The following is a 27,077-nucleotide window of genomic DNA, read 5'->3' as shown; positions in this document are numbered from 1 at the left end:
CCCCCCCCCCCAAATGCCCCCCAGGACCCTACCCCCTACCTGTACCCTGACAGCCCAAAACCTTATCCACACACCTCCCCAGAAAGCCCCCCTGAACTCCCGACCCCCCCGCCCCGTCTCTTGACTGCCCCCTCCAAAACCTCCCTGCCCCTTCTCCGACCCCCTGGCCCCCTTGTTGTTGGCCTTTCTTCGCCTAATGTCTTGGTGAACTTGCTCAGGAACTGCATGAGCCGCTCGTCGGACGCTGGGCAGCAGTGCGGGAGGAGCTCCAGACTGCCGGAGCGATCTGCGAATGCAGGGGGGGAGGGAGGGAGTGATTTCTGCTGCAGGGGGGAGGACGAGGACGTGCTCTCTCTGGCTGAGTGTCGGAGCCCTATGTAAGTCGCACCATCTGGCCGGCTGTACTGTTAGCCGCGCGTGCTCTGCATGGGGGGGGGGAAGTCCGGACATTTACAAATTCCCCCCGGACGCTATTTTTAGCTTAAAAAGCTGGACATGTCCGGGGGATCCGGACGAATGGTAACCCTACATTACTGATTTAGATAATGGCATAGAGAGTACACTTATAAAGTTTGCGGACAATACGAAGCTGGCAGAGGTTGCAAGTGCTTTGGAGGATAGGATTAAAATTCAAAATGATCTGGACAAACTGGAGAAATGGTCTGAAGTAAATAGGATGAAATTCAATAAGGACAAATGCAAAGTACTCCACTTAGGAAGGAGTACTGCGGAAAGGGATCTGGGAGTCACAGGGGACCACAAGCTAAATATGAGTCAACAGTGTAATGCTGTTGCAAAAAAAAAAATCATTCTGGGATGTATTAGCAGGAGTGTTGTAAGCAAGACACAAGAAAGTAATTCTTCCTCTCTACTCAACTGGAGTATTGTGTCCAGTTCTGGGCGCCACATTTCAGGAAGAATGTGGACAAATTGGAGAAAGTCCAGAGAAGAGCAACAGAAATGATTAAAGGTCTAGAAAACATGACCTATGAGGGAAGATTGAAAAAATTGGGTTTGTTTAGTCTGGGAAAAAAGAAGACTGAGGGGGGACATAACAGTGTTCCAGTATGTAAAAGGTTGTTACGAGGAGGAGGAAGAAAAATTGTTTTTCTTAATCTCTGAGGATAGGACAAGAAGCAATGGGCTGAAATTGCAGTCAGGGTAGTTTAGGTTGGACATTAGGAAAAACTTCCTAACTGTCAGAGTGGTTAAGCACTGGAATAAATTGCCTACGGAGGTTGTGGAATTGTCCCTATTCTATGTTCTGTGTTCTTCAAGTGGCTAATAAGTTATTGCTTTTAGAAAGAAGAATTTTTGTTTCCATAGAGACTTCCTCCTCCCTTCACTTTTCAGCTTTAGCCGTTTTGGTCATGGTGACTCCCTAAACATCATTTCCTCTGTCACTCCATTTATTCAGTGGTAGTGTCTCATGTAAATACTTCAGTTCTGATCTCTGTGTCTAATTTAAAATGTTTGTGGGAGGGGATACTAAGCTGTCAGTTATGCTAATCTAATTGAACAAACTTGTTTAGAGGGAACATTCTGTTGGGCATGGAGGAAGTAGAAAATGTTTTCAGCAATTTTTCAGAATTACATGTTTAAGCACTAACAATGTGCCTGGATCTTTACAGGACAAATAAAGACAGCCCTTGCCCCAAGCAGCTTAGTCTATAAAACAAACATACGTAAGACCCAGAAAAGATGTTGAATTAGAACATTATTGGAGAGATTTTTGAAAGTGCATAGCGTTGGCCTAACTCTGTAAAAACCTGCAAGTTAGGCTAGCTCTGGAGCACTTCTAAAAATTCCATCCTGAAACATTTTCTTTTTGTTGTGTAAGGAAGGTATGAGCAGAAGAATTTGAGCATTTTGTTGTATTCATATCCCACTTTTTTTCCCCTGGGGGGATGTCTAGAGGAGAGATCATTATAATAGTAGCACCGTGTTGGTTGTGATCCACTATAGATTATGTTTAAGGCTGCGAGTCTGTCATGGAGGTCACATAATCCGTGATCTCCGTGATTTCTGTAGTGGCTGGTGCTGGCTCAGGCAGCCCCTGGGCCAGCAGCAGCAGTTTGTGTGTGTGGGAGGGGGCTAAGGGCAGGGGGTAGGGGGGCACTTACCTTGGGGTGGGGGGTTCTCAAAGGCATGGCCCTGCAGAAACCTAGGCAGCAGGGAGGGTGGATGGGGGGCTCTGTGCTGCGGTTCCCAGCCAATGGGAGCTGCAGCAGCTGGCACTTGTGCCCCTCCATCTCCTAGGAGCTGCAAGGATGCGGAGCCAGGTAGGGAGTCCCTGCCAGCCCTGCCAACCCTCCCCTCCAGCACCAGCAGGGTCCTGGGCCACCTCCCCCAGCACCCGCAACACCCCCAGATCACCCGTGCCTCTTTCCCACCCCACCCCACCCCCAAGTTTTAGTCACAGGTATTTTTAGTAAAAGTCATGGACAAGTCACAGGCCGTGAATTTTTGTTTACTGCCCGTGACCTGTCCATGACTTTTACTAAAATTACTAGTGACTAAAAAATAGCCTTAATTATGTTGCATCACAATTTCTGTTTTAACTCCTTGTCTTCAGTCATTCGCTTCTGAAATTTTCAATTTTCTGCTAAAATTTTCCATGGTAGGTCTGTGCCTGATGATAATTTTTGATAAGAAAAAAATCAGTGAGCTGCTCTTGTGTGAGAGGAGAGCGAAGAGAAATATATCAGTCAAATAGGGGTACTCTTCAGTATTTTTGTCAAGAGCTTTGAAATCTATCTATGAAAGAGACTATCTAAATTATGAGGCCCATTTTACAAGTAGAAAAACTAAACCTGAAAATTTGGGTGACTTGCCTAGGCACTACAATGATGTAGTGGCCTATAAACCAAAAAAACACAAAAAAATTAACACCAGGTACATTGTTAGAACTTAACACATGATAAATAGGAATAATATTTCTGTTAAAGTTTCTATAAACTAATATGTAAGGTGTAGCACACTTTAATGTTCAAATAAGGAATAATAAACCTACTTCTAGCAAGTAACTGTTTTTGAATCCAGGTGGGAATGAGGTTTGTCTCTTCAAAAATTAAAATTAAACTAACTGTGCCTACAATAAAATTTAGCATTTCATGAGCTTCTCTGGAAAATCAATGTCAACAGTTTTAAATTGCTTATGCATCATGCAGTGCCTCTAACAACATTAGATTTGTAAATAAAATATACTGTAAGAAAAACAGTTGTTTACTGGGCATAGTCTGGAAGAATGGAGAGAGATTGACTTGAAATGTAATATATTTTCAAGGTGACCTCTGCATATTCATACTTGTGGGTTGTGCCTCTCAAGGGTTACTGAGCTTCAGGAAATTCCTGTAAAGCAGTGCCTATTGGAGCTACACAAATTTCCTATCCTGGCCCTGCATGTAGGTAGCCAAGGTTATGAAAGGACCAAGTTTCCTAAACTGCCTTAGTTCCTTCCTTTCTTCAGCTATCTGTGGCTGAAGGACTTTCACTCAGTGCCCAGAGTGATTTCTGGAGGATTTGATATAAAACTTATGTTTCCAGGGATAGTTTGTGTTTGTGCCTTTATTCTAGATCAGGGGGTCCTCTAACTTTTTGATTGTGGCCTCCAAGTACTCCATAAGAACAGCAGATTTAGATTGTGAGCATTGTGTCTCTCCATGTTTCTAGAAGTAGACACACAAACCAATAGTTTGTTCTTGCCATGATGTGTGTAGGGTCATCATATCTTGACTCCACTCCTTTGGGCAGCCGAGGCTCTTTGCCTTTCTAATCAAGGAAACCTAGCAAATCCAGTCTCTGTTTCAGACATTGGACATGGACCTTGAGGAGAAATCTCAATCAGGGCCTTCCTTCTGTGAGTGTCTGGCTCAGCCTTAGTGCTGTCTTGTGCAGTTGGCAGGTTCATCGTGACAGTTCTTGGAACTGGAGTGGTTGGTTTGTCCAGGGCTCATGTTCTCAGTTGTGCTCACTTCTCTGGTCTATTGGGACAAGCCATTTGAGACGCCATTCATTTTCCATTTAGCATATGGGCTATATAGCCTTAATGACAGGATCTCCTCTCCCTTGTGAGTCTGAAGAAGATCCGTCATAAAACCTGTTGCTAGTCACCCATCTGCTGCTCCCAGACAGCTAAGGTTTTTTCTTCACTGCCACTTCCTCTGCTGCCCACACCAGTATCTGTTAAATTGTCCCCTCAGTTGGTGTGCATGACCACCTTTCGCCCGACAGGGAAGAAGGTGTTGGGCACTTTGCAACAACATTGTCCTGAAAGGAAGGCTTGCTTCTTCCTCAAATTTTCCTGGGGAAGTGGTCGCATCCTTGTTTATTTTGCCCCCTGATTTCAGCCCATTTCAGGAGATGTTAGAACTGAAGCTCTGAAATTCAGATGTTCATAGATAGCCTTTTTAACTGATTGAATGAAATCCAGCAGTACTAAGAGAAAGAGAGTCTCACTACGTTAATAATGAGCTACTGGAACCCTGCTAAAGACATCTGATTGATTCCAATGTCAATCCCAGCCATATCTAAGGCTAGGTCTACACTACCTGCCTGAATCGGCGGGTAGAAATCGATCTCTCGGGGACCGAATTATCACATCTCGTCGGGACGCGACAATTGATCCCCGAATCGACGTTCTTACTCCACCAGCGGAGGTGGGAGTAAGCGCTGTCAACGGGGAGCCGCGGAGGTTGATTTTGCCGCTGTCCTCACAGCGGGGTAAGTCGGCTCCGATAGGTCGAATTCAGCTATGCTATTCGCGTAGCTGAATTTGCGTATCTTAAATCGACCCCCCCCCCCCCCCGTAGTGAAGACCTGCCCTAAAAAAGGCAGTGACAATAAAGGATTTCTGTACCTGGATTGGCTCATTGGTGGTGTCATTAGTCATTGAAAGGTTGAGAAAAATCCAAGGTAGTTCTTACCTTTCCACTGGGTAAAGACACCAAAAAGTTTGACTTTTGGTGAGGAATGTTTCGTATCTGTGTGGCTAGGTACCAATTGCATGTTTGGGAAGAGATGTATCTTTTCATTGACCACCTTTCTGACGAGCAGAAAAATGTCCTAGCATGTCTTATAGGCATGACATGTCAGATGCTTTGATTCTTACGATGGTATTAGTTTTTCCTCAGTACTCCTACATTATTCTAAGGCTCAGATCTGTGGAGATCTACTCCTATTTGATGTGGAGTGCCCTTTCCATTTCAAAATGAACGAGGTGCTTCAAAGAATAAAAGACTCCGAAGTCTAACAGCAGTAAGTCTCGGGGAGTCCTTCCATCAGTCCTGAAGAGGGAGAGCTCTGTCTTTTTTATTTTTTTGGTATTGGAGACCTTTCATGACATTCTGAAGTTTTGGCCTCAGTTCTGAAAGGTGCAGGCTTTGCAATATCAGAAGAGGCAGGACAGTGGAAAATGTGTCAGGCAGTGAGCTGATTAATCTTCTTCCACTCATTTTGTCATCTTTGGGATCAAGCCTTTAGATTTGACACATTGAATGAGAACTGAGAGGTGGTTTTAACTTTGGCTTTTCTTCATTTCCCCTTGTTTTGGGGATCTGTTTAGTCTGTTTCCTTGCAGTTTTGGGTGAAATTACTACAGCTCACTGGGTAGTTGAGGTTGTTCAACTTGGATGCACGATGCAGTTCCGCTCCATACTACCTCCTAACTACCTTCCATAATTTCTATGATTGGAGACAATGACCTGGAAATCCTGAGTCTTAAACTTGATTCTTTCAAACTGTCTATGGATTCCTTCGTGGTAGTGCACTGAGTGACATATTTTGAGAACCAAGCACTGAGGCAATTGCTAAGATTTGGGGGTGGTCAAGGAGAAAATCTTGTACTACGTAGTGGTCTACTGAATGGGAAGTGGTCCTAGCATAGACAATTAATGTTTCGGAGTACCAGATAGGTTTCTATAAATAATGGGTTTTGGCCCTGGAATGACAGATTATTTAAAAAAAAAAAAAAAAAAAGTCCAGACACAATTTAAAATGTGATCTTGTGTTGATAGTTATAAATGGTAAATAAAGAAAGCTATTTAGTGTTGTTATTCATATTTTAATGTGTATGTCAATTTCTGTATCATTTATAAGATAGTAAAATCTAAAACTGCATATTATTATTATTTTTGCAGGTTGACTCTAGCAGAATATCATGAACAGGAAGAAATTTTCAAACTTAGATTAGGACATCTTAAAAAGGTATGTGTAGACATTTGCTCTGTGATTTTTGCTGCCATGCATCGAAGCGCAAAAACTAATACTGTCACAGTGTAAAAAAAACTTGTTAGAGCTGTCTTACAAAATACCGGTAAGCAATGAAGAGTTATGTATTGAATAATGACTTGATTCCTTCCTGTTCCCTAACGTGGATTATTCTGGGAGTACTGGAGAGACAGGATGCTTAGCTTCATGAAGTACTGAGTCCATTGTATTCGTCTGCACTGACCTCTTGGATCAATGCAAATACAGTAATTAAGCAAGCAATTTGCAAACAACTAGAATATAATAAGGTGATAAATAACAGTCAGCATGGATTTGTCAAAAACAAATCGTGTCAAATCAACCTGATAGCTTTCTTTGCAGGGTAACAAGCCTTGTGGATGGGGGGGAAGTGGTAGATGTGGTATATCTTGACTTTAGTAAGGCTTTTGATACTGTCTCGCATGACCGTCTCATAAACTAACTATGGAAATACAACCTAGATGGAGCTACTATAAGGTGGGTACATAACTGGTTGGAAAATCATTCCCAGAGAGTAGTTATCAGTGGTTCACAGTGAATCTGGAAGGGCATAACGAGGGGGGTCCCACAGGGATTAGTTCTGGGTCCGGTTCTGTTCAATATCTTCATCAGTGATTTAGATAACAGCATAGAGAGTACATTGATAAAGTTTGCGGGCGATACGAAGCTAGTATGGGTTGCCAGTGCTTTGGAGGATAGATTAAAATTCAAAATGATCTGGACAAACTGGAGAAATGGTCTGAAGTAAATAGGATGAAATTCAATAAGGACAAATGCAAAGTACTCCACTTAGGAAGGAACAATCAGTTGCACACATACAAAATGGGAAATGACTGCCCAGGAAGGAGTACTGCAGAAAGGGATCTGAGGAGTCATAGGGGACCACAAGCTAAATATGAGTCAACAGTGTAACGCTGTTGCAAAAAAAAGCAAGCATCATTCTGGGATGTATTAGAAGGAGTGTTGTAAGCAAGACACAAGTAGTAATTCTTCCACTCTACTCCTCGCTGATTAGGCTTCAACTGGAGTATTGTGTCCAATTCTGGGCGTCACATTTCGAGAAAGTCCAGAGAAGAGCAACAAAAATGACTAAAGGTCTAGAAAACGTGACCTATGAGGGAAGATTGAAAAAATTGGGTTTGTTTAGTCTGTAGAAGACAAGACTGAGAGGGGACATAACAGTTTTCAAGTACATAAAAGGTTGTTACAAGGAGGAGGGAGAAAATTGTTGCTCTTAACCTCTGAGGATAGGACAAGAAGCAATGGGCTGAAATTGCAGCAAGGGAGGTTTAGGTTGGACATTAGGAAAAATTTCCTAACTGTCAGAGTGGTTAAGCATTGGAGGTTGTAGAATCTCCATCATTGGGGATTTTTAAGAGCACGTTGGACAAACACCTGTCAGGGATGGTCTAGATAATACTTAGTTCTCCCTTGAGTGCAGGGGACTGTACTAGATGACCTCTTGAGGTTTCTTCCAGTTCTGTGATTCTATAATGTAGGGGTATTATTGTTTTCTGGTCACTGAGTGAAGGAAGGTTGACACAATGGTTATAGCTTATCAGATGAGACAGGTACAGACAGGGTAACTTTTAATTTTTGTTTTTGCATTAATGGTATTTGTTGCATATAGATTTTATCAGCTATGTAATAATACATTAAATATGAAATATCAGTATAAGCAATACTACTGTTCCCTTTCTGTAGGCCCCACAGATGAGGTCACTGAGAGTTGAGGGGACTCAGCTTCCTGCAGTGAGGTGCTCCATACCTCATTGTCCTTTCCACTAAATCACACTTCTGATCTCTGCTTAGGAAAAGGACATATTACTGCAGTTCTTAGCTTCAATGCAAGATGCAATGAATAAGGCTACGATTCCCTCCTGGGTATTTTTAGTAAAAGTCGGGACAGGTCACGGGCTTTCGTGAAAGTGTGTTCATTGGCTGCAACCTGTCCCGACTTTTACTATTAATACCGGGGGGGGGGGGGTAGGGAGGAAGGGCGACAAACAGAGCACTGTTGGGGCTTGTAGCTGCTTCAGCCCCCTGCTGAGTGGGGGCTGGCCGCTGCACAGCTGTTCCCGGTGTGTCCCATCCGTTTCCCCCCAGCCTGGGGGCTGGCTCTAGCCATGCCTCACGGGGGTCCTGTAAAGTCATGGAATCTGTGACCTCTGTGACAGAATCGTAGTCCTAGCAAGGAATGTTATACACATACCACAATTAGAATAGTTAATGTGGAAAAATTAGAATGGAAATAGCAAGACTGTTGGTAACCAAGCAGTGTTCTATTTATGCAAATAAAACTTCTTGTTTCTCCCCTCTGGCTGTCTTCATTTCCAGAACTGCCACATTTCAGCCTGAAGGGAGATTAAGAATTTCTCTTTTGTTTAAAAATGTTTAGGCCCAGATTATACTAACTGATTTGGTGTAATGATGCTTTGTGTGCTCTAGTGTCACATCTCTGAATGTTAGAATTTGTCAAGTTTGTATGTGTACAGAAGAAACAATGCTGTGGAAGTAAATATGGTGTGCTGGCAATACCCTGTCCATAATTCCAGGTGCGCTGATATGCTTTATTCTTGTTACTAACTTCCTCTGTTAGAATAATTCGTGAATTCAGCCGTTCCTTTAATAATGTGTTTTAAAGCAAAAATGAAAATTGATTTAAGGTAAAGTATCTTTGCTGAATATCCTGACTAACCAAGCTGTCAGGGGCATTCAGCACAGAGATAAGTTTTACAAACCCTTTATTTTCAATTGTATTTATCATTTCAAGATGAAAATTATATCTGTCATATTGTGACTAAAGTTGAATCTCTCTGTGAATTCTCTTGATACTTTTTGACTCAATAAAGATCTGAGAATGCATCATTCTGTAACATCATAAATATCATGGATAGACTATGTTGCAATGACAGTTTTGGTATTTATGTCACATTCTGGAATAGCTTCAATCAGCCAGGAAATGCCAAAAGAGTGTCACAAAGGAAGAAAAGGGGGATGTTAAAATACATATCACCTCATAATTTGATTAGTAGAGGCATTAAACACAAAAACTCAGGCTTAGTTATTATTCATTCCTGCTTGACAGAGTACCATTAATGGCCTCAGTGATCTGGGCGTCTGATCTACATTTTCCAATATCACTGTTTTTTTCGACATTCATTTCTGTCTTGGCATGGTTACTTTTTATTTGTTTTCTAAACATTTTTCTTGAACAATAGAAAAAAATATATTTAGTTTTAATTAATCAAGATAAATGTATTTGACTCTGTTCTTGTGGTTAAGAAGCAAATTGGAAACACTTACTATTCTTGGAGCAGGCATGTTTTCAGACTTCATTCTCGTGAGGAAACGCTTTTTGTCAGTTCGTGACTCAGCAACACTTGAGTTGTCGTAGATAGCTTGTTAAAAAAGCATTTAAGGCCCCACGGCTACAAAGATTTGCACACATGCCTAACTTTACTCATGTGAGCAGTTCCTTTGTTATACAGAGGGGCCATTCAAATGAGAAAAGCTAAGCATATGCTTAAAAATTATAAACTGTTTTACTTGTAAATAATTCTGTGTTTAATTTTAGAATTGAGTAATGTACCTGGTCTAGTAGTTTGGTTGAAGCTAATGCAGCAACACAGGAGAACTAAAATGAAAGCTTAAATCCAATGTATATGTGTCTACTGATAGTTTTCTTGCAGGTAGACATTTTGAAGTTTCACTAAAGTGTCTCCATTTACTTCATATTAAAATTAATTGTAAGTCAAGGAAATTGTCAAAATCACCGAAGTGGGACTTCTAGTTTAAAACAAAAAAAAAATGTAGATTTTCAGATTTTATTTTTCACACCAAAACACAAAGTTTCTAGACTTGTCTTTTCATTGATTTTATATATATACATTATTCTATTTATATTTTGTACATTTGAATTCTGTATATAAGCAAGTATATGTCCATGTTCACTAATGGCTCAGTTTAAAAATAAAGCTAAATTAATCAGTGGCAGAATAAGTCTCTGTGTGTCTGTCTGTAAAAAGTAATATTAGAAAAATATTTATTTGTAACTCTATAATGTGATAAAGATGTCCTTTTTTAGAAAAAATAGTCTCCTTTTTGCTTTTCATTTTATCTTCACTTTTATTGGTTCTTCTCATGTACTAGTGTTCTCTTGGTATGTGTTTCTCTGCTGCCATAACTCTTCCTTCTTTCCATCTGCATACCTTCTCTCCATCTGGTTCTTTGCTGCCTGGTCCTCCTTCCCTTCACTCTCTAAATGCTTTCATGTTGCTCCTTTCTTTGCTCCTTGAGTGTGGTGCTTACAAATGGTCCTCTTGTTCTCCAGTTCCTCAAGAAATTTCTCTCCTGCTGGTTCTCCTCATGGTTCTTGTTCTTACCTTTTTACATAGCAGTGACCTGCAGGAGAGAGAGCTTAGCTGGTTCTTTCCTGTTTACAGGTATTCAAAACCTTAGTGTCTGAAGTAACATCTGGAAACTGTGAGACCAGCCAGTTCTCTTTGGACTAACGGTGGTATAATGAACCACATTTTGAGGACCACTGAATTGCATAATATATGAACAGAAATCTAAAAGAAGCAATAATAGGTTCCCCCGTCCTTGTAGTCTCTGAGAATAACAGGGACAAGAAGAAACAAATGGTTTTTTTTAAGAAGGGGTGTGTGTCAAATTCTCTCTAGAAGACTAATGGCTTATGAGAAGCTGCATATTATTTCAGGGTATTCACCTGAGAGCTGCCAGGGTGAAGCTAAATATGAAAAAATTTGCTTGTTAACAACATACAAACAGGAAAATGCAAATAGTATTATATACTAGGAAAAGCAAATACTTGACTTAGTTTTGCCAGCAAAAGAGGCATCTTGCACTAGCCAGCTTCTGAAAATTGGGGATTTGGTCCTTCTTATCAGAATGAAAATTTATCTTGCAGATAGTTTTTTGCCTTGTCTGTCATGGGGAGAGATTCTTGATTCCATTGGCAGTCTTCTGATCGATCTGTGTCTTAAGACTATTGGAGATATACTAATTTAATTTATATTCCAGATAGTAACAACATAGTTTTGAGTCAATTATGCATATAAGTAACACTTCTTTCCTAGGAGACATTTTTCTTAGTGGGTGTCATCTTAGAGTAATTCCATAATTACTTGCTTTTGTGTATGGATTGATTTCCAATCCACTTTGTAATTATAAAGGTTAACCAAAGAGACAGTTATTCTAGAGTAAGGTATTATCATTCTTTCTAAATTATGTTCCAATTAATTTAAATTTTCTAAGCAGAACTGTCTAGAGTGGAAGCATGTAACAAACAGTACAGGGAAAATATGAAAACATGGTCTCTGACATTTTCTGTTGAACAAGCATAGATCAGTTTACCAATAAATTTATTCTAATGTTTCACATTATAAGCTTGTAGTTGCAAAGAAAGGTATTCTGTTCCCTTAGTGGGTCATTCCACTGAGGCAAGGCTGTCAACTCCCCCCCACTTCATGCAAGTCTAGTTCTGTGGAAACAATGGTGCTCAGTAATCTGGCAGAAGCACACATTGTATTGTCACAATTATGAAGTGATATTCACCCAAGAGTTCTGAAGGAACTCAAACCTGAAATTGCAGAACTACACCTCTACCCCGATATAACGTGAGTCAATATAACATGAATTCGGATATAATGCAGTAAAGCAGCGCTCGGGGGGGCCCTGCGTGCTCCGGCGGATCAAATCAAGTTCGATGTAACTTGGTTTCACCTATAACGCAGTAAGATTTTTTGGCTCCCGAGGACAGCGTTATATCGGGGTAGAGGTGTACTAACTGTACTGTGTAACCTATCATTTAAATCAGCTTCTGTACCAAATGACTGGAGGATAGCTAATGTGACGCCAATTTTTAAAAGGGCTTCAGAGGTGATCCAGACAATTACAGCCAGTAAGCCTGACTTCAATACCAGGCAAACTGGTTGAAACTATAAGAAAGAACAAAATTGTCAGACACATAATTTGTTTGGAAAGAGTCAACATGGTTTTTATAAAGGGAAATCATGCCTCACCAATCTGCTGGAATTCTTTTAGGGGGTCAACAGGCATGTGGACAACAGGGATCCAGTGGATATAGTGTACTTAGATTTTCAGAAAGCTTTTGACAAGGTCTCTCACCAAAGGCTCTTAAGCAAAGTAAGCTGTCATGGGATAAGAGGGAAGGTCCTCTCATGGATTGGTAATTGGTTAAAAGATAGGAAACAAAGGGTTTTCAGACTGGAGAGAGGTAAATAGTGGTGACCCCTAGGGGTCTGAACTGGGACCAGTCCTATTCAACATATTCATAAATGATCTGGGAAAAGGGATAAACAGTGAGGTGGCAAAATTTGCAAATAATACAAAACTACTCAAGATAGTTAAGTCCCAGGCAGACTGCGAAGAGCTACAAAAGGATCTCTCAAAACTGGGTGACTGGGCAACAAAATGGCAGATGAAATGCAATGTTGATAAATGCAAAGTAATGCACATTGGAAAACATCCCAACTATACATATAAAATGATGGGGTCTAAATTAGCTGTTACCACTCAAGAAAGAGATCTTGGAGTCATTGTGGATAGTTCTCTGAAAACATCCACTCAATGTGCCGCAGCAGCCAAAAAAGCGAACAGAATGTTGGGAGTCATTAAGAAAGGGATAGATAATAAGACAAAAAATATCATATTGCCTCAGTATAAATCCCTGGTACGCCCACATCTTGAATACTGCCTACAGATGTGGTCGTCCCATCTCAAAAAAGATGTATTGTAATTGGAAAAGGTTCAGAAAGGGGCAACAAAAATGATTAGGGGTATGGAACGGCTTCCGTATGAGAAGAGATTAATAAGACTGGGACTTTTCAGCTTGGAAAAGAGACAACTGGGGGCGAATATAATAGAGGTCTATAAAATCATGATAGGGGTCACCAAATGAAATTAATAGGCAGCAGGTTTAAAACAAACCAAAGGAAGTATTTCTTCACACAATGCACGATCAACCCGTGGAACTCTTTGCCAGAGGATGTTGTGAAGGCCAAGACTGTTACAGGGTTCAAAAAAGAACTAGAACTAGAAAATTCATGGAGGATAGGTCCATCAATGGTTATTAGCCAGGATGGGCAGGGATGGTGTCCCCAACCTCTGTTTGACAGAAGCTGGGAATGAGCGACAGTGAATGGATCACTTGATGATTACCTTTTCATTCCCTCTGGAGCACCTGGCATTGGCCACTGTTGGAAGACAGGATACTGGGCTAGATGGACCTTTGGTCTGATCCAGTATGACCGTTCTTAAGAACACAGTATGTCAGTGGATAAAATATAATGTAGACACTATGCTAAATAACTTTCATTAACATTTCACAATTCTTTTGTTTATAAAGAAAAAAATTGTAGACTGATTCACCTATTTTTTAAATGAATAATTCATTATCTGCCAGTATTGATTTTCAGGTTTTATGATGTTTATTCTTTATTAACATAAACAGAATTTCAGATACCATTTCTCTGTTTTTTTGAGGATCCATATTTTAAAAGCACTTCTCACTGCTGCTCAGAAATTCTCAAAATCCTTGACTCACAATTTGGCTAAGTTAAATATAACAGCCTTGTTCATACCCAATTCTCATGCTAGACATTACAACATGTGTGAAAGGTGGAGTAGAGGGCATACCAGTGTGATTTTTGTTGTCGTTTTAGGACAAAAATGTAAAAATACTGAATTTTTTTTTGTATCTACCTTTCTTTGAAAGTAGTAATAAAGTTCTAAACTTTCTTTTCACAGTGCTTATTCTGAAATAGTTTAGAAATGCCTTAATCTGAGATGTGTGCAAAATACTACTGGATTGGAACACTAAGAAAGCTAATAAAGGGTGTATTCCATTGTCAGCACAGTAGTCATAGTAATAAGATGATGATGCTGGTGCAATGATTTTATATTTAAGTTAAATTTCAAACTTGTTAAACTCATTTTCTACTTGTAGGAAGCATGTTTACTGATGCTAGAACATCAATTATAAATATCTATCTTTCTGCAAGTTAAGCACCATTAAATTGTGTCCTTGTACTATGGGATATAAATCAGTGATATTCAAGAGAACCACAACAGTGTGAATTAATTGTTTTTCGTATATATATAAATTCTCAAAGCAAATAAGTTAATAACAGTGCAAATTGATAACTTAATTGGTTAATAACATAATAAAAGCATTTTGATTTAATTATTAACCAATCTAAGTTATTAACCAGTCACATGGTGTTTTAATATCATGTGCTGCAAAGAGCTGCATTAAAGAGACACATTGAAGAGCCACTTGTGGCTTGTGAGCCTCTGTCTGAGTATCACTGATATAAATGAATTGTAACTCAAGGATGTTTGAATAGGCAAGTATGTAGAGTAAAGATAAGATTTTCAAAGGTGCCTAAATTAGAGGTTTTGCTCCTAACTCACCTTGGTGCTTTTGACAATCCCGCCATAAAACTTTGACAACATACATTCTGCATTTGTGATCTTGATAACATAAATGGGAGAACTCTGAAACTAAAAAAAATTCTTTGATCAGTGTTACAGATCAAATGCTTAACTAAATAATATTTAAATTATTATGAATATTCTTGCATAGTCTTGCTTTGTTTCACACTGCACATATCTCAATTTTTTTCACACTGTACATCAATTTTAGACCCAGATAATCTCTCTCCCTGGCTGAGGTACAAAACCAGCTGCCACTCAGTTTGAATAATGTCCCACAGTGCAGGACAAAACCGAACATCCCATTACTTATAGATTTCATGGAGAAGGAGGATTCCTTGAAATAGGCTTATGCCTTGTCTCTGAATTTTTCCAGCCTTAAAAGAAAAGCAGTTCTATTTTCTGGTTCAGCAGGGTTTTGTAATGTAATGTTCTTCCATCACTACCAGTATTGATGCCTGGGTAAAAATATCCTTTTCAAACAGTGAGTAAATTGAGCTTTTATAGTTCATTCATTTCATCTGCAGGAAGAAGCCGAAATACAAGCAGAACTCGAACGTTTGGAAAGAGTTAGAAATCTTCACATACGAGAACTCAAAAGAATAAACAATGAAGATAATTCACAGTAAGCCACTAGATTTTAATTTTGCATGTTTATTCTTAAAAACCTAATATAGTTGAAAAACTACATTCACCAAAATTGAACAGGATATATTATAACTTTTTATTAGGTGTTCTCCCTGTTTTTATATTTATCTTGTCTTAAATGGACTAATTTTACCTAAAAATAATGGTTATAATATAATTTACAGGACATATGAGGGATTGAGCATATAGAGCTGAAAATGCAGAACATCTAAAACTTGCTACATCACAGTTCTGACATAAAGAATAGTTATGGGGGAGTCTAAAGCAACCCACTCATCTGAAAGTAATGCCTATAAACTTGGTGAAATCTTGATGCACTTGCAGAAATTTTATGTTGGTGTAACACTAGATTCAGCTCTATTGCAGTATTGTTCACATATTTATCAAAGCTCCAGAAAGCGCAGAAAAGCAAGTGACTAAGTCATGTATATGTTACTGATATCTATTGCAACATTTGAATTTGTGTGGCAATCTATTGTAAGATAAAATGTGCATCTAGAATAAACGGTGATTCTATATATTACATAACTGGGTAAAGTGAACAACTCTATAATGGTAGAGGATACAGAAAGTTCAATTTTATGTTTACTCTTGGATATAATGAAACTATACATATATGGTTTCAGCACTTCCAAAAGTGTTAAAGCCCACAATTGGATGAATTTTTAATCTATAATATTTTTAATGGTTGCCATATGCTGGGAAAATTGTGATTGCTGTGAGGCTGTAGCGTTAGGGCCATATTTTGCCACTGTTTTGGATTCAAGAAGTAACTGACATTGATGTTTTGCATAAAAACCAATGTCACAATGTTGTCCTTTAAAAGACAAAAATTCTAGACATTAGGTAGCTGTCCAATGTATATAACTCAGCTGAACTGAACATTTGGTTAACTTAAGAAGAAAGCATACTTAAAATAAAAAAAACAGAACCAACAAGAAGGAAATTACTGTTTCTTGGAGAATGGCAGGTTTGGGCTATCCTATGCAATAGTACCTGGTGTGGTCGCCAATTCTGATTGGATGAATTCCTGGAGGTTTCATCACATGACATAATCTTTCATTAAAGATTAATCTTTAATTCCTGGAGAGTCCAATCCTGGAGGGTTGGCAACCCTAGTACCTGGGTAGGAAAGCCCCAACTATGCTGCTTGTTCTGAAATTGAGAACAGCACCTGTTACACAAGCTCTCTAGGAGTCCATGTACTTCAGTGCTGATTTTCTGCAGTAAATGATTATAAATTCTATGTTGGAAAATGAAAAACTTCCTATCTTGTGTATGTGTGTGTTGGGCGGATGGAAGTAGGTGTGTACTATCACTTAAAAAATAGATTGGAGCCTCTGCTTCTGGTGCTCCTGGAGGACACAGTGTCCCTAGAGCCATGAAATCAATCCCACTGTTATATCTGATACCCTGAATTGGGTTGGTGATATATATAATATATATATCACCATCTGCTTTTAAAGTGTTTTGTTTTCCTTAGACAAAAGTTTTCATGAACAGACATAAATTTTGATAATGAGAAATGAAACTTTTGATGTTTTATAGATGGTCACAGTAGATAGTAATGTACTTGTTACTTCTAGTAACCACATGTTACTGTGGCTATGCCAAAATAATTCCAACCCACACTTGTATATAAACATAAACACCCAGCTACTGGCAAACCCTAACATGCAAGGCCTTACATAAATTCTGCAGAAAACTATAAGGAAGCAGTCCCAGATCAGAGAGAGAAAAGTACATAGCAGTGTCTCACCACTATGCTGGAAACAATATGGTGAGAGGATTCGTAATACACACATGGTGGGCGCACAATTGTAAGAAGATTTGGTTAAAGGTCGCAGTACTCCAGATGAGAAATACATAGCTCCAGCTACAACAGGGGTAGGCAACCTTTCAGAAGTGGTGTGCCGAGTCTTCATTTATTCACTCTAATTTAAGTTTTTGCGTGCTAGTAATACATTTTAACATTTTTAGAAGGTCTCTTTCTATAAGTCTATAATATATAACTAAACTATTGTTGTATGTAAAGTAAATAAGGGTTTTAAAATGTTTAAGAAGCTTAATTTAAAATTAAATTAAAATGCAGAGCCCCCCCAGATCAGTGGCCAGGACCCAGGCAGTGTGAGTGCCACTGAAAATCAGCTCACGTGCCGCCTTCGGCACACATGCCATAGGTTGCCTACCCCTGAGCTACAACAAATACAAGAATCATACCTATTAGGATTATTCTTATCATGGATCTCTGTCATAACTTCTGTACTCATCTGATCAACAGTTAAAAACAAAATTGCACATTTTACGAAGGAGAAATACACATCCCCTATCTCATCTTAAAAAGCCTGATGGATTCAGGGAGATTGTTACAGTATGAACATGGACAAATGGACTTTCTCCTAGCACAAATACTAGGACTACTTTACCCTTGTTAGTTTTGACGGGGTGGGAAGAGGTCTATGGTAGAAGATAACTAAGCCCAACAACCTGAAAATGTTAGTGGGAAATGAACAGATAGAAAAAGGCTGATGATTTGCTCATATGATTGTTAAGAACAGGATGCTATAAAAAAATTAAAGAATTACCACAATTCATTGTTGAAGAAACATATTACAATAATACACAGTGCTACAGATATAAATTTAGGAAATCCCACATTTTGGCAAAAAGATAATCAATTCATTCCCATTCCCCTGTCAGCCTCTGGGCAGCAGGGACACGCTTTGTCTGGGCCAGCAGGAGAAAGAAAACCCTTGGCCCCTTTAAGAACTTGTACATGAGCCCTCTCCTCCATATGGATACTTAGCCTCCTTATGGGCTTGTGGAGGAGCTCTGTGGCTCATTGGTTGGACTGAAGAGTGCAGCATAAGCCTCTGTCTCCTTTGTATCCAAAGGGAGGAATTATAAACCCGGCCCTGGGATGCCATTCTGTGCTGAAGGAAAGCTTCCCCTCCCTCCTCCTGGGATTAGACTAAGAATGGATTTTGGGGCCTTACTGTGACTATCACTAGTTTTGGGGCTGGGAAGGAAGGAAATTTTCCCTCAGTGAAGTTTGGCTTGGGCAAAGTACATTTTTCAACTCCTCTCAGCAACTCAGGGACCTGAAAGGTGGGGTAGGTTGTAAAATTAATTTTATTGCACCTTGATAGGTGTGCAGTGCAGGTAATTGTTCCAAAGTGGTCTGCTTCCCTGATGCACTGGAAGTGGATTAGGAGAAGACATCTCATAAAGAAAGTGGAGAATGAGGTTGGCACTCCTAATGTCTGGCATAGTAATGACATAACCCCCTCTTCTCCATTCCCTTTATCCTTGTATGAGGGAAGGTGGTACGGTCCGAGCATGTTTATGGGGTAGGAGGCTGTTGGTATGGGTAGAACAGATTATCAAGAAAGGGTGACCTTGCTGAACAAGTTATAGCCAAATAGGTCCCAGGTGGGTTACTTAAAGTTGCAGCCTAATTAAACCACCTTCCTGGTGTCTTGTCATCCTGTAGTACAGGGGCCGGCAACCTATGGCACGCGTGCCAAAGATGGCATGGGAGCCGATTTTTAATGGCACGCTGCTGCCAGCTGAGGTCCCGGCTGCCGGCCCTGTTCAGCCTGCTGCCGGCCTGGGTGAAAGAAACCCCAGGCTGGCAGCAGGCTGAGTGGGGCCAGTGGCTGGGACCCCAGGCCGGCAGTGGGCTGAGTGGTACAGGCTGCCGGCCCCGCTCAGCCCACTGCTCTCCGACAGGGAGTTCCTCCAGGAAGGGCAGGCAGCCGCCGGCCAAGGGCAGCGGAAAGGCACCTCGGTGATCTTGGATGTGAGTTCCGAAGCCCCTGCCCATGGGGCTTAGGGAGCACTGGGGGGACTGGGCTCTGCGAAGCAGCTGTGTTAGGGCTCCCAGATACTGCATGAGCGGCTTGTGCAACTCTCTCCTGGCCCCTGCACTTTAAAGGGGGAGCCTGGACTGGTGCAAGGCACCGCGAGTCGCAACTGGCCCCCCTCTTTGCATGGCCCCGCTGCCGCCTCATGCTTCCACTCTCCTCTTCCCTTCTCTGGCACTGCATCAGCCCAGGAGGGAGCTGGGCAGTGGTGGGGTTGGAGGGGTTTGCAGCCTCTGGAAAGAGCCAGATGGAGACAGGGAGGCTCTTGCTGTGTCTGTGTATCCTAACACAGTGGCACTTCAGTTCAGGCGAAAGTGGTCCCCCGTCTGGGCAGCTTTCAGCCCCCAGGAGAGTTCAGGTTTAAAATGCTCAAACTGCAGAGTGATCTGGGTAGGTCTTGCATCGCAGGGGATCTGCATCTCAAAGGGGAAGGCAGTGCGGAGCGCAGTGGTCCCTAGAAGCAGCCATATGAGTTTTTTGGGCAGCAGGGACCCGGGTCTTAAGGGCCGCTTGTGAGAGCTCCAGTCCCTGCTGTGTCCGTTTCATGTCAGGAGTTGCAGCTGAGCTGCTTCTCTGAGCCATTGTCATCACCAAAAGGGAGAAGCTGAAACTCCCCTGGACACGGTGTCAATAAGAGTATTTGGTGCACAGGTTCATATGAAAGAACCTCCTAATGCTCCTTTATGTGGTAGCAGTGTCGTGTCCCCCTCCCCCCCATTGCTGGTACAGTCGCTGCTTTTCCTCTTAAACGCACATGAAAAGTATCTGGGGCGTTTGTGTGGATCAATATTGCAGGGAGAGATGGGAGCCAGAAAGGGCGAAATCTACATGGACCGTCCATTTAGATCAGCGGTGGGCAACCTATGGCATGTGTGCCAAAGGCAGCACGCGAGTTGATTTTCAGTGGCACTTGCACTGCCTGGGTCCTGGCCACTGGTCTGGGGGGCTCTGCATTTTAATTTAATTTTAAGTGAAGCTTCTTAAACACTTATTTACTTTAAATACAACAATAGTTTAGTTATATATTATAGACTTATAGAAAGAGACCTAAAAATGTTAAAATGTATTACTGGCACGCGAAACCTTAAACTAGAGTGAATAAATGAAGACTCAGCACACACCACTTTTGAAAGGTTGCCGACCCCTGCTGTCGTATATGGGACAAAGGCTAAACTGAGGGATGAGGGAAAGGGAAAAAGGAATGTTAAGAAATATTTTGGGTTTGTTTTTCTTTTGAAAACAAACAAGAAACTGGAACTAGATGTAAAATGCAAATAGAAAATATAATTTGTCTGGTTATTGATCCAATAAAATTTGAAAATCAAAAGTAGCTAGAACACTTGTTTCCCAGACAGTACATACCCAAAAGAACAACTGAAATTTTCGCATTGGACTCAACTCACGTATAGTAAAAATATAAATAGTTAAAAGCTTAATGGTAAAACTTAAAACTTTTTTCATAATCTCTCAAAAATGCAAAAAAAAAAGACTTGAACAAAACTAAGTGGCTGAATGGCAGTGTTTGGTAGCAGTTGTTTATTTGATATTATAGAATGAAAACATTAATTTACTATTTTAAAAACTGCATAGCTATATTACACTGTGCTGCCATAAAATTTAGTAGAATATTACTGAACAGGGTTTTTTTCTTATAAAAAATTACTCAGATAAATTAGGTTAAAATAATATGAAGGGACCTAGAGTAGAGCTTGAAATTTATCTCAAACAGTTACTTGAAGTCTTCCTACTTTCTTTTTAAGGTTCAAAGATCATCCCACATTAAATGAACGATATTTGTTACTTCATTTACTTGGTCGAGGTGGCTTCAGTGAAGTATATAAGGTAATCTGTATTTTGGTCTGCTAATGTAATATTTCATAGCCACATCCGTTTATATATATATATATATATAAAAATATAATTTTCTTTTGATCTCCCGGACTAAGAGGGTTCTAATTAGACATGCCAAACCCATGAAAAAAATACAGAAATTGGGCTTGTTTTTGGCTTAAGTGGCTTGTGAGTTGCTTGTTGACTAGTTTTTGGATTGTAGCTTGTTTGGCTTGTAGCTTGTTGCTTCTTTTTTTGATCATCTCCTGGCAAGGAAGGGCAAGGCGGGGAGAGAGTCAGGGGTGCACAGAGAGCACCACTGAGCTGAGCATCACTGATCATACTTATATAATCAGTAGACGAAGGCTCCATTGGTAATAGGGAATAAGCCAGTATTGTGACTGTAGACTTGCTGATATGTACACTAAGGAAAATGCATTACAGCAAATTGGAAAATTAGGGACTTGTGGTACAAATTTTAAAAATGTTTTAGTTCTTCTGGACCTGGGATAATTAACCCCAGCCATAGAAGGGAGCGCTTGCCACTGAAAAGAGCCTTTATGAACCCAAACATAGATGTAACCTCTTGGTTAGTCATAGCTTCTCTGGATACATTTATTTTTCTGAATATAAAATTGGCAGAAGTCTTGCTTGATAAGAAAATATCTGAGGAAAGTAGAACAAGATTGTCAATGTTATGATAAGCTATCTAATGCAACACTATGGTTCTACAAACTGCATGTAGTATTGCTTGTATAATAAAGTTTGTGTACTTCAAATTAACTGTCTTCACGATTATGAAGTGTTTTTCTATAACACATCTGTATAGTTTCATTTTGCTTAATTTGTCTGTAGATCTGTGGATTATATGCTGAATTTGGATCTTTCTGAGTGTTGTTTTTTGTCATCTTTGGTTGTAATTGTCCCATTTCTGGTTTTCTAGGCTTTTGATCTTTATGAACAAAGATACGCTGCTGTGAAAATACACCAACTTAACAAAAGCTGGAGAGATGAGAAGAAGGAAAACTACCACAAGTAAATATTAATGACTTAGGATTCTTGTGATAAATTGAACTGTGTTCTGGTGATCATGGAAAGTTAACAAACGTCTTAAACATCTTCTTTTAGACATGCCTGCAGAGAGTATAGAATACACAAAGAACTGGATCATCCCAGGATAGTTAAACTCTATGACTACTTCTCCCTAGATACAGATACGTAAGTGAAATGACACTGATTTTAGAACATTCCAAGTATTTGTAATACCTTACTTATATTAAAATGAAGACTGAATTTAACACTAAGGGTGACATCCTCACCTCAGCTCTGGCCTCGTTGTCTAAAATGACTAGAGCAATAATGTAAAGGGGCTTTAAAAGCCCCAATTCTGTCTGGGGGAAAATTCCCCATGCTGCAGACATTGTGGAAGACAGTCGTAAGGCTGCTTTCTGGGGACACCCTCGTATAAGGGACGTGTTGGGATGGACTGCAGCACACAGTACTGCAAGTGAGTCCAGGTAACACTGTAGTCCATAGGACAGTCCAGGGAAGCTACTGCAACATAGACAGACCTCCAGGGCTGTCTTAATTATACCAGGGGCTTCTCCAGTTCCCTGTGGAGGCCAGGATTAGGAGTTTCCTTAACCACTACCATGCTTCCCTTGGGCTGCGCCTTTAAGAGACCCAGCACAGAATTTCACTGTAAGAGATTACACTACATTTGTTATCAAGAAACTTGTCTAAGTATGCAAAAAGGAAAGTTCTTCTTCGAGTGATTGCTCATGTGTATTCCATAGTAGGTGTGTGTGCTCGCCATGTACACCAGTGCCGGAAGTTGTTGCCCTAGCAGTACCTGTAGGGGAGCGCACCAACGACCCCTGAAGCGGTGCCTCCATGGTGCGGTATAAGGGGCACTGCCCGCTCCTCCCACCCTCAGTTCCTTCTTGCCGCCAGTGAAGGTGCTTTGGAACTGCTCTGCTGTAGCTCATCCCCAAAACTGCTTGTTCGTTCCGTGTATGTTACCTGTAGTTAGTTAGTTCCCGACGCGGTTCGCCGCCCAGCCTCTGTTCAGGGCAAAGTCCACATGGATCTCTCTCGACGCCCACCAGGCTGTCTGGTTGGGTTCTGTCTGACTGAGACTCTCAACGCTGCTCTGCCTCGAGGAGTGAAGACCGATGGGACCAAGGCAGACGATGTCAAAGGTCCTCATCTCGGGAGGGCTATTGCAGCCGGTCATGGCACAAACGTTGACATCAGTCCCGTTCAGTGTCCCGCTCCAGGATGCCGCCACTGCACCACCTCCGCAGCTGCAGGCATCAATCACCGTCGTCTCACCGTCGCGGGTTCATCCACCGGCGCCGATCACGGAGCAGCTGTTACCGACAGTAACGGTCCTCCACATCGGGATCGCAGTCCCGTGGTCGGCATCGTTGCCGACGCTTCTCCCAGTCCAGGGACAGCGACAGGTCGTATGTCAGCCCGGCCTCCCTTCATAGTCGTCCATTGATGGGCCAGGCCCGCCAGGCCAAAAAGCCGACTCCGCTGGTGCCACAGCAGGTGCAGTGGCACCCGGCCACGTGGCCAGCCCAACAGTACCAGTGGGCACCGTGGCCCCCGAAGCAGCACCCGGTGGGAGCTCACTCGGTGGCCGGAGCCTCAGAAGGACCATCGGCCTCCCTCTCCAGACCTCCGAGGAAGGAGTCGGTGGGATGTACGTCCTCGGCACCATGCCTGGAGACCGACCAGGTGGTGGATTCTCTGGTGCCAGTGGACACAGAATACTGTGCCGGCCTCCTCACCCTCCCCAGATGAGGCAGTTACAGCCCCTCCTCCCTCCATCCCACAGAAGGACTTTAGGGCCCAACAAGAACTCTTAAAAAGGGTGGCATCAAGCCTCCATCTCCAAGCAGAGGAGATGGAGGAGCCCTTGGACTCCCTGTTTAATATACTGTCCTCCTTGTCACCGGGCCATATGGCCTTGCCTCTCCACAAAGCGGTGGTGAAAATTTCAAATGCCCTGTGGCAAGCCCTGGCCTCATTGGTCCCCATCTCTAAGAGAGCGGAACGCAAGTACTTTGTCCCCCCCAAGGGGCATGAATACTTATATACCCACCCTGCTCCTAACTCCCTGGTGGTTAAGTCGGTCAACCACAGGGAACGGCAGGGCCAACCAGCTCCTACCCCGAAAAATAAAAATTCAAGGAGGCTGGACTCTTTGAAAGAAAAATTTACTCGTCCTCAAGCTTCCAGTTACGAGTGGTGAACCACCAGGCTCTTCCGGGACGGTATGAGTTCAATCTGTGGGGCTCCCTGCCCAAGTTCAAGGACTCCCTCCAGGAGTGCAACAGGAAGGAGTTCAAAGCCTCTGGAGGAGGGCACAGATGCTGCCAGGGCAACCCTGCAGGCAGTTCGGATGCAGCGGACATGGCCGCGCAGTCCATGGCCTCCACGGTGTCTATGAGAAGGGTGTCATGGCTCCTATTCTCTGGGCTGTCCAGCAAGGCGCAGACCTCCCTGAAGAACCTCCCATTTGATGGCAAAGCTCTGTTTGAGAAATAAACGGATAGAAAGCTGCATGGCCTGAAAGACTCCCGCACGACTTTCCAGACTCTGGGTCTCTATGTTCCGGCTCCGACTAAACCTAAGTTCAAGCGACAGCAGACTCCCGCTCAGGCCACCCATTCAAAATACAAGACCCCTTATAAGAATTCGCGGGATTATAAGAGGCGCCCGCAGAGGCAGTCTCGGCCTGCCACCCATCCTGGGTTCTCCAAGGTCAAGCAAGCGGGGGAAAGGCGGTTTTGACGGGGCACCCTGCCAGTTCTCATCAGGTATCCACCTTCATAAAGCTTCCCTTCTCCAATCGGTTGTGTGCTTTCCTCCCAGAGTGGTCGCGGCTGACCTTGGACTGATGGGTCCTCAACACATCTCCCGGGGCTACACCCTCCAGTTTACTTCCTCCCCACCCAACCACTCCCCACCTCTGTCCCTCCTCGGGGACCCCTCGCATGAGGCTCTGCTCGAGCAGGAGGTGGGGCGGCTCCTGGGCCTAGGAGTGGTGGAAGTGGTACCGGGGGAGTTCAAAGGCAAGGGGTACTACTTCCACTATTTCCTTATCCCGAAGGCCAAAGGGGGACTCGGGCCCATCTTGGACCTGCGAGGCCTGAACCAGTACATGGTGAAGCTCAAGTTCCGCATGGTCTCCCTGGCCTCCATCATCCCCTCCCTGGATCCCAGGGACTGGTACACCGCCCTCGATCTACAGGATGCGTACTTCCACATTCATATATTCGAGGAGCACAGACGCTTCCTCCGTTTCATGGTAGGGCAGGAACACTACTTATTTATGGTCCTCCCGTTTGGCCTGTCCACTGCCCCCAGGGTATTCACAAAATATATGTCGGTGGTGGTGGTCTACCTCAGGCGCCAGGGGGTCCAGATCTTCCCCTGTCTGGACGACTGGTTGGTCAAGGGCAGCTCCCGGTTTCAGGTGCGGGATCAGGTGGCACTCCTTCTGTTCACATGCACCACTTTGGGCCTGTTGGAAAGCGACACCAAGTCCACGTTAGTCCCGTTACAATGCATAGAGTTTATCGGGGCGGTCCTGTTCGCCTCATCAGCCAAAGACTCCCTTCCACCGGACAGGTTCGAGACCCTGAAGGGTCTCATGGACACGGTCACAAGGTTTCAGGTGACAACAGCCAGAGTGTGCCTCCTGTTCTTGGGTCACATGTCAGTGTGCACATATGTGGTCCGTAATGCCATACTCAGGAATGAGGCCCCCCAGCTCTGGTTGGCCTCGGAGTTCTCCCAGGCCGGGGAGGACAAAACCCGAGCCAGTGATCACCTCTCTATGGTGGTGGTCTTCCCCGAGAAACCTGCTTCAAGGAGTCCCGTTCAGGGGCAGGGCCCCGTCGCTGGATCTAGTGTCCGACGCGTCGGATCTGGGACTTGGGGGGGCCCATGTGGGGAACGTTCAGACCCAAGGTCTGTGGTCGACTCAGGATCTGACCCTCCACATAAACGTCAAGGAGCTCAGGGCAGTACAGCTGGCGTGCATGGCCTTCCACTTGCACCTGGAGGGCCGGGTGGTCAGGGTTCTCACAGACAACACGGCCTCCACGTTCTATAGCAACAGACAAGGCGGGGCCCAATTCTCTGCCCTCTGCTGTGAAGCCCTCAGGCTGTTGGACTTTTGTATAGCCTATGACATCTGCTTACAGGCCTTCCATCTGCCGGATGCCTGGAACGCCCGGGCGGATTGCTTGCGCAGGGACATCTCCTCTTTTCATGAGTGGTCTCTCCACCCAGAGGTGTGCACAGTCTTTTCCAAGAGTGGGGAACTCCCCAGGTGGACCTGTTCATGGCTTGGCAGAACTGTCATTGTCCGTAGATCTGCTCCAGGGGGGCCTGGGATGGGGGACTATCTCCGATGCCTTTCTGCTGTCCTGGTCAAGCCAGTTCCTCTATGCTTTTCCCCTGTTCCCGCTGATCGGCAAGGTCCTGGAAAAGATCAAGTCAGACAAGGCCCGGGTACTTCTCATTGCCCTGGCCTGGTCCAGGCAGCATTGGTACAGGACCCTCACGGGCCTAGTAATTGCCACGGCCGTTGCCGTCCCGCCCGGACCTGCTCTCCCAGGAGCAGGGCCGCCTCCTCCACCCCAACCTAGCAGCGCTCCACCTCACGGCATGGCTGTTCAATGGTTATGTAGGGAGGAAAGGACATGCTAAGAAGGGGTTCAGCACGTCCTCCTAGAAAGCAGGCGACCCTCCATGTGCCAAGCCTTCTTGGCAAAGTGGTCTCAGTTCTTCAGATGGGCAGACGAGCGGGGCGTTTCCCTGGTGGCTGCCCCGATCCAGTTTATTCTGGACTACCTCCTTCACCTTAGAGCCCAGGGCCTGGCGCCCTTGTCAGTCAAGGTGCAAGTGGCGGCCATATCGGCCTTCCATCCACCGGTGCAGGGCCACATGGTATTCTCCCATGCTATGACTGGCCAATTCCTTAAG

The 27,077-nt window shown here is 43.0% G+C and overlaps 1 protein-coding gene across 4 annotated transcripts in view; it reads left to right on the top strand.

Annotated features, from left to right (window-relative positions):
- TLK1 (tousled like kinase 1) overlaps positions 1 to 27,077 on the top strand; it is a 189,397-nt gene that overhangs the window by 141,424 nt on the left and 20,896 nt on the right. For all 4 annotated transcript variants that reach the window (XM_034785291.1, XM_034785290.1, XM_034785289.1 and 1 more), the window contains 5 exons: positions 6,138 to 6,204; positions 15,255 to 15,352; positions 21,002 to 21,083; positions 22,015 to 22,106; positions 22,200 to 22,289. In XM_034785291.1, the coding sequence (XP_034641182.1) occupies positions 6,138 to 6,204; positions 15,255 to 15,352; positions 21,002 to 21,083; positions 22,015 to 22,106; positions 22,200 to 22,289 (429 nt within the window). The remainder of the gene's footprint in view (positions 1 to 6,137; positions 6,205 to 15,254; positions 15,353 to 21,001; positions 21,084 to 22,014; positions 22,107 to 22,199; positions 22,290 to 27,077) is intronic.

This window comes from Trachemys scripta, chromosome 11, assembly GCF_013100865.1.
Source record: "Trachemys scripta elegans isolate TJP31775 chromosome 11, CAS_Tse_1.0, whole genome shotgun sequence".
Classification (NCBI taxonomy): Eukaryota; Metazoa; Chordata; order Testudines; family Emydidae; genus Trachemys; species Trachemys scripta.
This window is presented reverse-complemented; position numbering and strand designations above follow the sequence as displayed.